General features: G+C 38.1%; 1 protein-coding gene across 9 annotated transcripts in view; it reads left to right on the forward strand.

Moving 5' to 3' along the window:
* Positions 1–15782, forward strand: part of rfx1a (regulatory factor X, 1a (influences HLA class II expression)) — a 239869-nt gene extending 224087 nt beyond the window's left edge. For all 9 annotated transcript variants that reach the window (XM_068021068.1, XM_068021069.1, XM_068021077.1 and 6 more), the window contains 2 exons: positions 545–590; positions 2966–15782. In XM_068021068.1, the coding sequence (XP_067877169.1) occupies positions 545–590; positions 2966–3123 (204 nt within the window). In that variant the 3' untranslated portion in view covers positions 3124–15782. The remainder of the gene's footprint in view (positions 1–544; positions 591–2965) is intronic.

Below are 15782 nucleotides of genomic sequence, written 5' to 3' on the forward strand. Positions count from 1 at the left end.
TTTTGGTCATTTGGCCTCACGTATCCTTCTGTGGCTCAGTGTCATATTTTGTTTTATAATGTTCCTGTGAAGAGTCTTGGGATGTTTTATTTCCTTAAAGATGCTATATAAACATATGTTGTTGTTAATGTGTTAATTTTTATCTTATGTGTTGAACTCTGGCCAATATAAATGCTTTTTGCTAAACCTTTTGCAGCTTTTCCAAATACAATAAATAATAAATAACGATTAATTATTTTATGTAAAAATAGTGAATATAATTTTAAAAATTAGTAAATGCATTTGTAAATTTGTGAAAAAAAATCTGGGTGTATACTTGTACAGAATGAAAAATTCATGCAGCCAACAGAATATTTTTAATTCAAAGCTTGATTTTGTGAAACGTGATAAAAGTATTTATTATGACATTCAATGGTTAATCACACAAGAGGACACTTAAGCACCAGGCTGTTGGTCAAGCATGCAGCTACTTGAGCTGCTGGTCCAGTTCTATAATGCAATGAGTTAAAGACAAAATAAGACTTTTTTCTTCTTTATACTGTAGTTTGCTGATCTTGGAAGGGCTTTAAACCCTCTGGACCCTGACAAAGGTAGGTAATGTACTTGGACACAAAATAATTACACCTTTGTTTATTTTGCTTTTGAGTTTGTAAAATTGGAAGACTTCTAAGCCAATACTCTGGGGCAGATTGATCAATTATACAAATCTGGAGGGTGAGAGGCATATTGTTGGACACCAGGGAGGCACAAATGATCCTCATTTGGACTGCGAGTCTCATTTCAGTTCACAGATTGCCTTGTATCCTTATTCTGATTTGGGCATTTATGTTGACTGAGCAAACACAAGCATCTGATTAAGAATAATGATTGCCTATTTCCCTTATGTAATGGTCCTGCACATTGAGTAGTCATCACTGCTAAGTGCCAGTTATTTATCCATAATGTGCACCATATCCTTCAAGCTCCTTAAAATAACTCTGTGCAAGCAAATTCTTTGGAACAGCACAATCTTTGGTTCCATGTGGAAGATGAGAAGGTAGGAATGAGAACAGGTCTGTTGCCACATCTAATTAACCCTTTTCTTTGGGACCTTGTACAGAACCAGGTCATATAATGTACATCCCAATGTTACCTTTGGGTTGAACTAATGATCATGTGAAGAATAAATGCCAACACAGACTGGTTGGGCTGAATGGCCTGTTTCTCTGTTGTAATTTCTATCTATATGTAATTAGCAATGAGCCTGCATTTCTGAAGCACATGCTCCTCATCTCCAACCACCCTTTACTGTTTAAAGTCCTTCAACATATTGTCACCTCCCAGATCCATGATGATTTTTCCAGCAACTGCGTGTTTGAATCTCGTCGGTCAGGTTTCTGCTGCTGCCAGAGCACCAATGCAACTGAGGAAAGTCACAAATGACATTCTCTGTGATTGTGGTCATCACCCTCTCATCTTCTGCTCAACCTCTGTAGCCTTTGATACAGTCAACCACAGTAGCCTCATTGTGTCTTTCCTGATGTCAAGCTCAGTGGGACTACCTTCTGTTGGTTCTGCTCTTATCTGTCTGGTCATGGCCAGTGCATCTCCAGCAATGGCGCTTCTCCTTATCCACAAACTTATCACTGGAGAACACAACAATCTATCTTTGTCACTCTCTTCTTCCTCAGCCGTCATGGAATCATCTTTCACATATATGCTGGCTACACCCAGCTCTACCTTTCTGCCACCTCTTTAGGCTTTTCTATTGCCTTTCCCCAACGTCTGGTTCTAGATTAGCCACAATTTTCTCCTGTTAAGCATTGGGAAGACCAAAGACATTATCTTCAGCTTCTGCCTAAGCTCTGTACCTCAGCTACCAATTCCATCACCTTCCTCAGCCAATGTCTCGGACTAAACCAGATTGTTTGTAACCTCAGTACCTTCGCCTCAATCTGATTCCAGCTTCACATCCTCTGCATCACAAAGATCACCTCTGTATCCTGCCTGCACCAACTGCCGCTCATCCCCCACCCCATCCAATTCTCCAGCTTCTTATGCATCAATGCCTGCCACCTTTGGCAGCGTTTCATTCATAAAGCTAGGCCCCACATCCTGGAATAGGTTTTGTAAACCACCTCACCTCTTTTCCTCCTTAAAACCCACCTCTTTGGCCAAGCTTTTTTTTGGTCACCTTTCCTATTTTCTCCTCTTTTGCTTGGGATACTTTTCACTGTTAAAGACACTATATAATGGCACTCTATATTGCAGTTTTTGTAGCTGAAAAGTGTTCTTCTAATTACTTCAACCAAGTTTATATTTACATCATTGTGTCCAACTCTGAAACTAGCAACTGCATGCCAAGTAAATATTCCATAAGCAATATTTAATTTGAGATTTGCTTAGCCTTGTAATTACGTTGTCTCATTCTCTTTTTTCAAACCCAACACAAAAAAAATTCTATATTCCCTGTCCCAATTTTCATCACTTTACATAAGCAAATAAGGGGTCTTATGCCTGTCTGAGGCCCCCACTACAAAATTGGTTTGCCCTGAGGCAGCCAGCAGTAGCCCCGGTGGCACTCCGTAAAATCAGGCCTTTAGGATTGCCTGCAACAAAGGAGGTAAGTTTTCAAAATTTTCTTACCTGAATATGGAGCCAGGAGGAGTTACAGTGCTCCTCCCAGCCCCACTTTAAAGCATGTGGGCCACTGCACCCCTGACCCGTTTCTTTGATCAAGTACCATTGTTCTTGGGGTTTCCAAATAGAATGTTCCAACAGATGATTCCAGTGAAGCTGTTCTGGTCAGCATTCAAGGTTATCAATGTCTGATCCAAGCAATCAATCAATCAGGAAGAATGATGGTGAAGTGTCCTGAATGAAGGAAATCAATTTTGTTGAGGAAGAGTCAAATTATAATATTTGAATATGAAATGCCTGGATTTGCATTGTTTTTCCTTTTTAACCACCTGTTCTGTTTAATCAGATGAGGAGGAGGAGGAAGAAGAAAGTGATGATGACAGCCAGCAAGAAATTCCAATGGACAATGAACCCACATTAGTGACAGACTCCATGGAGCCACCAGCGAAACTGCCCCGGACAGATTCAAGGGGAGTGTTCGTCCAAGCACCACCAACCAACTGAGAATAAAACGTAGGACAGAAACAGGAAAGCTTTCACTTGAATTTAACACAGTTCACTCACCATCCATGGCACTTAACTTGCCATTGCATAGAAAGACATTGTCTATAGTTATCACGAATCTCATCTACCAAAATTATTTTAGTTCAACATTTATTTATATGAGTTGTATAAAAAAAATAAAAGAAGAAATTTCCTTTCAAAAAATTGGGCACAAAGAGTAGAATGCATTGGTAAATGACTCTCTTTACACAGTTACTAACTTTCAAGACACAGAGCTCACAGAATATATAGAAACTGAAGCTTTACCAATCTCAGTATTGTGCTGCATCCTTTGCATCCTGCTGCTTACATTCTTTTGAAAACCATGGAAGCCAAGTAGGACAGTAATCTATTGCCCAAACACCATGATCTCATCTCATTTAGCAGCGTTTACTTTTACTTTTCTAATTAAAGCAATGTATCAGCGAGTATTGTTTGCTGCCACGGAAATAAGACAAAAGGGGAAATTAAAAATCCCACTAGAATTTCTAACAAAAATACTGAGATTCTTTCAAATGAAATGAGGTCAGTTTAAAAGTGTGCTACTAAACATTGCACAGTTATAGGAACTAGGGTGTTTGGCTGTTGGACCTCTAATGCACCCTTAGTTAAAATAAACTGGAACCTACTAGATTGTTGTGTTCACTTACACGTATTTCAAATATTCGCATTTTAAAAGAATTGCAAACTGTTTGATCACGCAAGCAGCTTCATCCAGCTAAAGTAATCAGTTAATCTACTGCCGGGAAAGCACAGGTTAGACTGGGGATGTAGAGATGAACTGAATCAAAGATAAGTCATCCCAGATTGACAAACATGATGGTACTTTCACAATAATGAACATCTTGTAAGCCAATCTTGGAGGAGCTCTTCAGCTTATTGTAGGGGCTTTTGTTTTTAATATGTTGGTTTCTTTTAAAAGTTATACAAATTTATTGGACACATGTTGAAATGCCGTGCAGTATTTTGTGCAGTGGCAGTAGATGGTATGTGTAACAGAAATACTGACTTCACACGTGAGTCGTTTTTGTTTGACTTTCACATAGGTAAATTACTAACCATTTGGATGGTGTATTTACCTCTACTGCTCATAGAATGAACTTTTATTTCAAGTGAAACCTAACAAATATAATGCATTTTTCCATGTTGCTATTTTGTCCTTTGGCTCTGTGTTCCTCTTAGGGTGATCCTAGTTACTGCTCATGGACTTGAAGAATTGATCACTTACACAAAGCACAATGAAGCACTATCGCAAAAATAAGAAATTCCAGTTTAAAGAATGATGCCCACTCATTTTCTTTTCTTAGCTTTTCATAGGAAAACACTCAAAACAGCTGCTTTCCTGACTTAACTCACCTCGCAAGAAACTGCTCTTTTTTTAATCAAACTCCAAAAGTGAAGGTGTTATTAAATACAGCAAGACCCCTGTTATCTGGACTGGCTAAGAAAATTGCAAATTAGGAATATGTCAGAATTGTGAGTTCAGATAATCTAAAGGTTTTCATTATTGTATAGTACATATACAATGCCCAGGGCATGAACCTGGAGCTCTCAGAGGGATAGAAAACAGTGATGAGCTCACTGAAAGTGTTAGGCATGCTCGGTTATTGCAACAGATTGCAAACTAATGCTTTTATAGGAAATTTTTATCCATCATAAAACCTGATAGGAATAAAAACAGGACTGCTAGGCAACAAAGAAAAAAAATAATAGGATGCAAATCCATTGGCTCGTAGCATTGCCAGTTATGTGATTTGGTCAGTGAATTGCAGAACTCAACCACTGACACCATTTTTCTGGTCCATTGACATAAAATTCAGGAACTGTTATATCTTCCTGTATGATTTATAGACATAATTTCATTATTTATGTTGCTATGCAATGTTTTTAATGGAATTTTGAATTTTTGCTTCCTATTGAAGTACAGATTTTTTATTATTCTTCTGTTCTGCATGGATCTCCCATTAAAATATTACAGTAAATGGGATAGAGCATTAGGTTGTTAGCATTATATTCCATTGCCTTCTCTGCTCCAGTCCTGATGATCTTTGCTCTGCTAGACCTACCACGCTTAGCAAGTCAATGAATTACAAGATTGTAGACAATCATTGTAAAGAGCCCTGTTCAACACTATCATTCCTAATGCTTCATGTTGCATTAAATTGATAAATAACACTGGATAACACCAGCTGTATTCACAGAAGTGCAAAATATTAAGCTTTTCAATCTACCTGCTGAATATATTTGAGCACCATCTTAATAAAACACAATCATAAAACAAGTTGAACTGCAATTCCAGACCACAAATCTAATCTTGTGCTGATTTCTTTAGTTCATCGGTGCCAAGCCAAAACTTACTTCAGATTTTGTTTTCTTGTGTGTGGGTGAATTGTAAAAGCATGATGTGCTGATTCATCAGGCATCACTGCCTTCTGTAATTACCAAAAATACAAACATCCCAGTTGCCTAGGCAACACTGTTAGTAGAGAAACTGTATTACAGGGAACTTTGAGCTTTCTATTTTTATGGCTTCCTTGCGTTCATTTGGACCTTGTCTTTGTCTGAGGAAGATTGAGAACTCCTTAGCTAAAATGGCAATGCGTGTTCTCCAAACTCTACCAAACTGACAATTAAAAGTATTTAGTGAATAACCGCTATTTCTTTGGGACACCCGACTATTGGGGGAAAACCCAAAATACTTATATTTTAAAGAAAATTATATTTTTCTTCTCGATTTTTTTTTTTCAGTTTCTACCCTCTGCTGAAGATACTGACTCGTGCTGGAATACAGTCGGTGCTGGTAGTGCTGCAATGCCTCGCCCATGTGGCCATTCTTCATGAGTGAGCCTCGACAATGAGTGTCAACAGGCAGCTTGACCATGTGTGGCATCACAATTCAATCTGATACTGTCTTAACCCAATGTGTACACACTCTTTCTAGGAGGAGTCACTGGATAGTAATCAGCCAGCTTTTTCACTTTGCAAGTCTTTCACATAACCTTTTCCACCAAGCCCTGCACTGTCACCATCCATTGACCATTAACTTGATTTAAAGTCTTTGGCTTTTTTCCCCTCACTCTACTTACCCTCCATTAAATGAGTGGTTGCTGTCCTGAATTAGCTTTTGTTGCCTTACAGACTTATCTTCTAAGAAAAGCCAGGGTATGAATTTAGACTAGGATTTCCTATTTGAGAGCCCAGTGCTGTAGTGCTGCAAAAGTCCGTAATGTAGTCTGTAAGGACATCAGAAATGCTGAATAGAATAACCCATAGGACTTTGAATCACTTTATATTTTTGTATTTGGATGCAGAAAGAGCACAACAGTTCCCAAAGAGTTATTTAAGAATTAGTTTCTTATAAATCCTAGAAATTCAACTAACCACTAAAATAAGTTACTTTACCTCAATGAAATTAGCTTTTCATCTGGCACAAAGCAGAACTGTGAAAATTAATTCTGAAAAACGGCAAAAATAAAATTAAATTGGCTGCAAGACGGGAATGAAATGAGTTGATGGGATATGTTTGGAGGGCAAGGGAAAAATGCAATACGCCATACAAAGGAAACAAACAGACATTTAGAAGGGGAGATAACATTGAAGCCACTTACGCATTGGCTCATCAAAAATGGAAAGGATGTGATCTCGGTTCCAGGTGTAGTTCTGGTGTGGAATTTTCCAGTGGTTATGATGCACTCGTTGTCCAATATGTCTAGATCAGTGCTTTAAAGTGTAAATCATAGCCATAATGGTCATGCTTCAGCCAACAGAAAATGTAAGGAGAAGCTAGGAAACTGTGACATGTGCCTTGATCAGCTGCTAACAGGAAAGTTTGTTACAATTTGCGCAAAAGATTTTTTTTTAACCTTTAAAGTCTACACAAAATGATGAAGGATGTTTTAAGTATTCAGCAACTGTAATGGAATGGGAAGTTGACCCTGTAAACTAAACTGTTTTTGATTTCTATGGTAAGATTAATGTAGGGATTTAGTTGTACTGTGATGAATTAGTTCCTGCAATATGACTAGCCTCAGAGGGTGCACATTATTTTCATAGCTGGCATCATTGCTTTCTTTTTTTGTAACCCACTGGCAGTTATCATTAAAAATAGTTGGGGAGAGCAAGCATTGAGGGGCTTGACTATCCTTGTCTTTTCACATGTTTATATTTAAGGTTAAATGATTAGAGCATTTATTAAAAGTTCTCAGAAACATTACCTTTTATCCAAAGAATCTCCACTTTTTAATAGAAGAAAACCTCAAACCTACTTGATTCCACTTCGAAAATGTCCATTCACTTGCCAGCACGCCTTCCTCTGTGTTAGGCTACTGTCTCATGATGTCAGATGAAGGGATCCACCCATTGGATCCTCGAGCAACTCCATTAGAAACAACAGAGGCACCACTTCAGTCCAGTGTGAGAACCAGTCCACTGTTTTGGCTGGGCTAGGCTAGGCTAGGCTGCTTTGAAGTCCTTCGCGTGCTTTATCTAATGCAATCATTACAGAATGTTTGGAGTAATTCTCAGTAATAGGGATAGAAACTCCACGTAGGGAGAAAAAACATTTTTTTAAAAATCAAATTTGAGGCATTGGTCATTATCTTCTATTAAAAGCAAGAGTACTTTGAAAAAAAGTCCTCTTTAAGTTTAGCGATTGAACAGGAACAGAACAAAGAAGTTCCAAACTGTACACTTTACTACCTGTGCCATGAGAGCCATTTCTCTGGGCATGCTTTTTTCCCTGCAACTAATTAATCTGACCAATATATTGACAGGTGCATTTGGATGCTCTGTTATATTCTGTTTATACTCCTCTGTAGTTGTCTAAGCTCAATACGCAAAGTTAATAACTAGTTGCAGTGAAGTAGTTCCCCCTGCTAAAATAAAGCACTTTAAAAAAAAAAATTTGAATTATTTTAGCAGAGAGAAGTTTGCAATAGATGGGTGGAAAGTGGCAACAGGAGTAGTAGTTTAGCAGGATAACTATATGCCTCTAACTCAACCTTGGGATGGAGGGGCTAATTTTAACTTTCAGTAATGGCGTAACAAAGGTGTTATTGGATTGGCCACCCACTATAAACCCCGCCTGATATTCCTTTCATTGACTTTAATAGAGATATAAATTGGCCGTCCATTATATACTCCACCCCATCTGATATCGCCAAAGGTTATTACCCTTAAGTTTCTCTTTAAGGCGAGTCTTATTGATCCTGATGATAATTATAAAGTACTGTTAAGTATGTACTGTACTGTTGCCAGCCCATGTAATAATATAAATGGTACTGCAGATTTTGAAACAAATCTAAAATATTTGCAGCTATAAGATTGGAAGCCTGCAATTGTTTCTTGCCAGTTCTGCAAAGGTGTTCGTAATCTGAGCCAAAGTTTTGTGTGAAACGCCCCAGTCGATACAGTGCTAAACACCCTTGTCTACTTAATGTTAGAACTTTGGCAATGATCTGTGCTGTAGAAGCAGTCCATCTGGCTGATTCTGAAGCCATTCACAATGATTCAGAATGCAGTCTAGATTGTATCGTGCCACAGTTGTCAGTTTGGTCAGTCGAGTCTCGAATGCAAAATTCTGAAGCAGTAAAATGCATGACTAATTCTATGCTGAAGAATTTGCTTTCATGTATTAGATCTGGCAGAGCAAAGGTATAAACATGGTTTTACACTGTATTTTGTTGATCTGCCTTTTCTTAAAGAGTGCCTTCAGGGAAACAACCCAAAAATCAAATTATTCAAGCTGCTCTGTATCCAGTAATAAATACAAAGCAAGCTTTATCTGTTTCCACAAACAATTCCTCAAATTTGTTTTAGAAAAGCAAAACATAAACTATCCGTTTCATTTCTGTTGATGTCATTAAACTGTATCACCAACATACATAATTAACTTTCACAAAAATATTCTTTCTCTTTTAGTACTGCACAATAGCAGGTGACCTCATTCCCACTGTCTCATATTTAATTGGTTGTAGGACATCTATTTGAAGAATGTCAGCCTCGTTTTTTTTCTTTTTACTTGAATGCCTATTGTGGGCAGGATTGGTGATATTCGGTGACGGAATAGATCAAATTGTGTTTTATATTTTTATTGTATTTTGTTCCTAGATTTTTTAACCAGAGTTCAGGCGTTTGTATTCTGCAATTTTTTTTTCTCTATTAAAAGCATAAACCAGTGGCCTTGATGATGAAAAGGGAAGTAAAGTTTGGTGAGTGACAGTGTTTTATAAATTGACTGGAGTTTCCCTTTAAACTACTGAAAAAGAGGTACGGTAAGGTATAAACGACAGGTAATTTTCTGGTATAATCAGATGTTTGATAATATAAAGGAATGACGAAAACATTTCTTTAAATCTTTAGTAGATCTTTAATAGAGTTTAATTTGGAAAAAAAATAGTTTATTTTAGTTTATTTTTAGTTCACAGTTATTTTCAGAAAACAGACATACCCAAGTAATCTTTGTTTGAATTTATGTTGTGGATGAGCTGAAAAATTACTTAGTGCTGTGGTTTTCCAGTGTTGTTTCTAAAGCTCAAGGGGGAATCTTATTGGCTTCTATCAATATGATGATGTAATTCAGGATGAAAACTCCCCCATGATTACAAGGTTTTAGCATGGAATTCTGGAACTGCCCACAGCCACACTCTCAAACAAAAGCTGAGAAGATAATCAGGCCAACAACTGGCAGTTCAACTTTCTGTTAATTCATTCAGAAATAGAGTCCCGTCAAATCTCTTGTGACTAATTATATATGCTTTTTTTACTGTACAAACTTTAGTAAGGCAACATTGGAGAAGGCTGGACTATTTCCGTATCTATTGAAATTTAGTTGTTTTATTGTGCAAGTGTTTTGCCCTTTTCCAAGTGCAATTAAACAGGTTTACTATCTCTTTTTAAATGGGCTATTTGCATTAGATTAGAGAATTAGAGAATTTTCCTTTTAATGTGCATGATGTCCATTTAGATCACAAAAAGTGGATTTTCAGGTGTATAAAATGTGAGAACTGTGGCCAGAGGAAAAGAAATCAAACTGAGTTAGAAACTTTCTATTAAACTGTGGTGTAAAACCACTTGGTAGCAATTTGCAGCATATTGTATCTTCATTCAAAAATTAGGAACAATATTACTGGTTATGTATTTGATTTGGAAGATTTTGATTACGAGTGTTCAAAATTGATCATTATGGGTCAGATGGCAGTAGAGTGATGAACCTGCTAAGATTTTTGAAGGCTCCGATTTTTGAATTGCCTTAAAAGCAGGAGCTGTGAAGCCCACCCACCAAATAATATGCCATACACCACAACTAACATTGGCCTGAAATACTTGTTTTCAGCTATCTTGCATCCTATCCATTGACACATAATTAATTTTCCAATTTTAAACAAACTGTTGCTCTCTCATCTGCCAGTTTCCCAACATATGTCATATCTGGATAGCCTGTTTTTTTCTTAAATTACTGTGGCGGGTGGGAGAGAGAGAATGTCTGTGTTCATTACGTTATAGATTGCCAGTCCTGGGAAATGGAACACTTCTCCACGTTGGAGACCATTTAAAAGACCAAACAGAAACACTTAGGATATATCATTGGATTAGATGTAGAACAGTCATCTCACTGAACAAACCCTCCTCCTAACCTTGGAACAAGACCTTTTGGATATATAAATGTCTTCATTTTTCCTGCACTATCCATCATTGTCACCTCTCTGAGAGATGACTAATTTGTGTCAAGTTCTGGGTATTTTCATACTTTGGGCCCATATCCATTGATTGAGCTGAGATTGACCAATTTACTTCACATAGAATCCCTATCACCAGCATCAAAGCCTTTATCCAAATAGTTTAAAAAGCTATTCAAGTCTAGAACACAGGTGAAAGAGGAAGCCTACAAAGAAGGTGTGAGCATTTAAATAATAAAACAGAGATATTTATTTCCTTCTCCTTCGCACATTCACACTTTAATTGTATAAAACAAAGGAGACTAGGATAAAGAGCAGATGCTACAATGTTTTCTGTGATGCAATAGGTTAGTACTTGTTTGGCATCCTGTTTGAAGTCTAAATTCCTGGAAAGAAGCATTTGAAGACCTATAAAAGATTCTTCCTCATTCATGTATACTGCACATACAAACTACAAGGCTTCTACCCAATTGGACACTCTCACTTTAGACCTTTTTCATCTGAAGCAGTCATGGAAGTCCTGTGATCATCTCCAAGATCATCCCCAACCCCTTATCTTATTAATTCTAGATCAGTTTTTCAGTTCTTTTTCAACTCTAGGATAAAAGCTGTTCACTGTTAATTTGGTTATTTTACAATGATTAATCATCAATTAGTTACCTACTTAATCCTGCAGCTCTTGAAATATGTTCTTTTGAGTCTTTCTTGTGGTTGTTTCTGTTTTACAGTCTTGATGTTAGTACCGTGATTTTGGAGCATGGTTTATTTTTCTGTCAGGTTCACATTTTGGTCAAGATGTGCCTTTTTTTGTTGTTGCTGTATTTGAAGTTACCTTGACATTGACTGGAGGCAATGGCAGCCTTTTAAAAGTTGTACTTTTTTGAAACTAGCTTTTCTAGTAGCCTCCAGTGGTACTAGACTTGTCTTCTCATGTTGAATAGGCTTTTCCTTGAAATTCAAGAGGACTCATTATTCATTCTTGAAAAAATGCTAGTTTCTCCTGATCCACCGCACAATGTCCGTGAGAAGTGGAATTAGTTTTGAACTCAAAAGTCAAGAATATAAGCAGTCTGGGTCAGATAGATTGACCAGTAGGGCATTGTAGCCATTCCTTGGAGCATGCTACCCTAAAGCACCAACCAAGTTGCATTCTGTGTGGACATGAAGTTGAAGAGAGGGTGTTAGGCCATTGTTGGTCGCACAACTTCTCCAGCTTTCATCATAAATTTTGAGTGCCCATTGGCCTCAATGCTGAATTCAGTCACTACAAAATTTCTCTGTTTTGTAATCAGATATTTTTCTACTAAAAACGCTTTAGAGGTCTGAGGATCTTTCTGGGTGAATGAATCTGAACTAGCTGCAAAGTTCTGACTGAGACAGACTTCAACTAATGCAGCCCCAGATCTAGCAGTGATTTCATTTCTCCTTTTCTCTACCAATTGATGTCAACTATCACTCAATCATCACTAACCATGTCCCAGATCCTTGTGTGAAGCTATTAATGAGTAGTCATCTCCTTTGAAAAACTTCTAATGGGATTGCAGCACCATCTTCAGTATGGACATCATTTTCCTAGTGTGACCCCCCCTCAGATCAGTAGGTCATTATTTCTATTGATACAGCTACTGGAGAGGCTTTTGGCTCCTTTGAGGAAATAAAAGGCATTGTCCTCACCCTTCTAGTGCTAAGAAAGTTCCCTCTGATGAATAGAATCTCCTCAATATGGGGCAGCACAGTGGCGCAGTGGTTAGCACTGCAGTCTCTGTAGGGTTAGTATAAATTAGTTAGTACTGATTACTGTAGGGTTAGTATAAATGGGTGGTTGTTGGTCGGCACAGACTTGGTGGGCCGAAGGGCATGTTTCAGTGCTGTATCTCTAAATAAATAAAAAAATAAAATAAATATGGAAAATTTTCCAGGCTCTTTGGAGATGGGCTGGGAGACAGGAAGGCTAGCAAAATGGCAGTGTTCAACGTTGGGATTGTTGGGGGGGGGGGGGGGCGGTGGGTGCAGGGTTGTGTCCAACATCTTTCTGCCACCATGCCTCTTTGCCAGCAGCAGGAAAGTTGGCAGATCGGCTGCCTCCTGGGAGGCTAATTGAACCACTTAAGTGACCAATTAAGAAAAAAAATTGAAGGGCACTTCCCGCCTTGGCGAGCATTTTCCCCGCATTGGGGAGGTCCCACTGACGCAACGGGAAGATGATCCAGTGAAACCTGATGTCCTCCCAGCGGAGGGGGCGGCCCTCTTTTTGGGATGGTCTATGGCCCACAAAGGGCCCTGGTGGCAATAGCTGTCCCTACGGCAAAGACACTGCCAGCACTTAATGACCACCATCCCGATCACCAGGGCCTGCCTGGTCCCAGCATTCCCCAACTCCACTTACCCCTCTTCAAGGGCGTCCAGCCATTGAGGCACCCGCTCGCTGCAGCCTCAGCAATGGCCTCCGCTAGCAGTGGCGCTGGCTGAGGCTGCTAAATTGCTGGTCCTCTGATTGGGCTGGCAGCTCTTGGGGGCAGCGTCCTTAATTGGAGGCACAGGAAGTAACACCTCTTTTTTTGGAAGTATCTTTAATATTTTATAACTTAAACCCCACTCGGCAATTTGAATGTGGCATTTCTCAAAAAGTTGCCAATAAAACTGTGCCCCAGTGAACTTCTTTAAAACTGTCAGTGTATGTTCTGCGATCCAAGTGCAATTGTACAAATGCCAACTTTCCATTGTGCCTGTTACGTAAGAAAGTGGTTTTGCAGATGACTCAGTTTACACTTGGTTCAGCTGGTAGAAAGTTTCATTTGCGACTTTTATAATCGAGCATGGATAACTGCACTTCCTGTGAGTTAAGTGTGAACCATCTCAGACAATTGATGAAACTCCCTCCTAGCATGGCTGTAAACAATTCTGTATTGATCAAAAGCAAAATACTGCAGTCGCTGGAAATCTGAAAAAAAAAGAAAATACTAGAAATACTTAGCAGGTCAGGTTCATCAACCTGAAACATTGATAAACTCAGTTTCTCCACAGTTGTTGCCTGGCCTGCTGAGTATTTTCATCTTTTTCTGTTTTTATTTCTGTATTAAAGTTGTGCACACATTTTACTGATTTCCCAATTAGCCAGGTTGTTAGACTATAACAAGAATTTAATTTTTACTACCCAACAAATGAACAGAAGAAGCAAGCACTGTGCAGTAAAACTCTTGAAGTAAAACCCTTTCTTTATCAAAGGACCACATCTCTAAGTATATACAAAGATCTGGATAATACTCTGATTAATTCAAATCACCTAATGATTCAATTTTTTAAGGCCAAAAAACAATTTTGTCAATTACAGGAATAGACTGTAGCTGGAAGCTTATGTTCAGTACACCTTTGGTATCTGGTTAATGGTCCAATAATTTATTCAAATCTATTGCCAGATTCATTTGATATCCCATGTTTATAATTATGTAAATTGTATTATCACCTTTCCACATCCTTTTTCAGTCAAGAAGATGGGATGTAAGTCAATCTCTGGGTCTCACTGTGATCACAACTTAGACGCTTTATGGCCACAGTCCATCTGGTATCAGCCTGATCCAACAACTGGTGTTCCCTCCATCCCATGAAGCAGGCAGAATTAAGATTTCTAGGATTTAAATCTGTAAGCACAGGGCGCTTAAAAGAATAAAGCTGGGAATTTCCTCAGTGCTGGTCCTGCTCTGCCAATGTAACTTTGCTGGAAGTACAAATGGGATTTCCAATGCACTTCCAGCAAAGTTATGGCAGTGAAATGGGACCAACTCCAAAAAAAAATCCCCAGCCCAGGTATTCATTTTTGAAAGATGTCATCTCCATATATTTGACTCCAATAGCACGCCACTAAATGTAAGCAAACTCTGTATTGAGGCATGTTTCATTATTCTGTAGCAACCCACTCATATTTGGGGAAATATTCTGCATCATATAAAAGTCTAAATTCTGAATAAGTGTTTGAGAAATGGACATCACTGCATTTGTCTTTCCTTTTATCCAGAAATTGCTGATTTTATGGAGCTCTATTATGTTTATGAGAGGAATCTTACCTCTGTTGTGAGGGGTGTATTCTCTCAACTTTTTCCTGCACTGCAGAACTTAGTTGATACCTCATAGTTCTAGTATGTTGGAGAACGTCCAAAGAATACAGCCTCAAACTAAGATAAGTGCCTCTGTCAAACCATCTGAAGGTATGTTCATAGGAAGGTGATGTGCAGACATGGTGTTAACAAGACCCATTCTCCTTTCACCACTTGTACAGCACCAATGCAATGAATTCCGTTTCCTTCACAGAATTCTAGCCAACATGACCAGCCTGATGGCAGAGAGTTTGTTGCCTTTTGTTAACCCTTAATATTAAATTAAAATCATTTGTAGAATTTTTGTTTCTCCTTTTCCAGATAAAGAGTGTGTGATGTGATTAATGTATTTTGCAGTTAATTGAGGCACTTGTAATATATTTGTTGTACCAGTTTGTAACTCAAAATTACATATAGTTTTGAAAAACAAAACAAAAATCTGTGCTTTTGTATGTAATTATAATCTTTATTACACGTTGTATTAATATTGGGTGAGTTGTGAAAAGAAAATGATTATTTGATATATTTGTTTCTGAACCATTATGGCCTTATTTGTTGGAACTTTAGTCTTGAGATACATCTGTGATATATAGTTGTATGCTGTTCTGTATCGGAAAAGTAAATATTGTATTTTGTATAAACAAAAAAATGCTTAGTTTTGTTGTAAACTGGGTGCTTTGATCAGCTTTTGCTGAACTATGGACCTTAAGAGAAGGAAGCAGTGTTTGAGACTGCACTGTTTAATGTTGTAATTCAGCTTGGGGTGATACGTAAGCATTTGTAAGAGTGTTTAGTCCTGGTGCAAAAGCTGTTTTCTACTTTTTGTAGTGTTCCTTTTAAATAAAAGAGCAAA

Source organism: Heterodontus francisci, chromosome 43, assembly GCF_036365525.1.
Source record: "Heterodontus francisci isolate sHetFra1 chromosome 43, sHetFra1.hap1, whole genome shotgun sequence".
Taxonomy (NCBI): Eukaryota; Metazoa; Chordata; class Chondrichthyes; order Heterodontiformes; family Heterodontidae; genus Heterodontus; species Heterodontus francisci.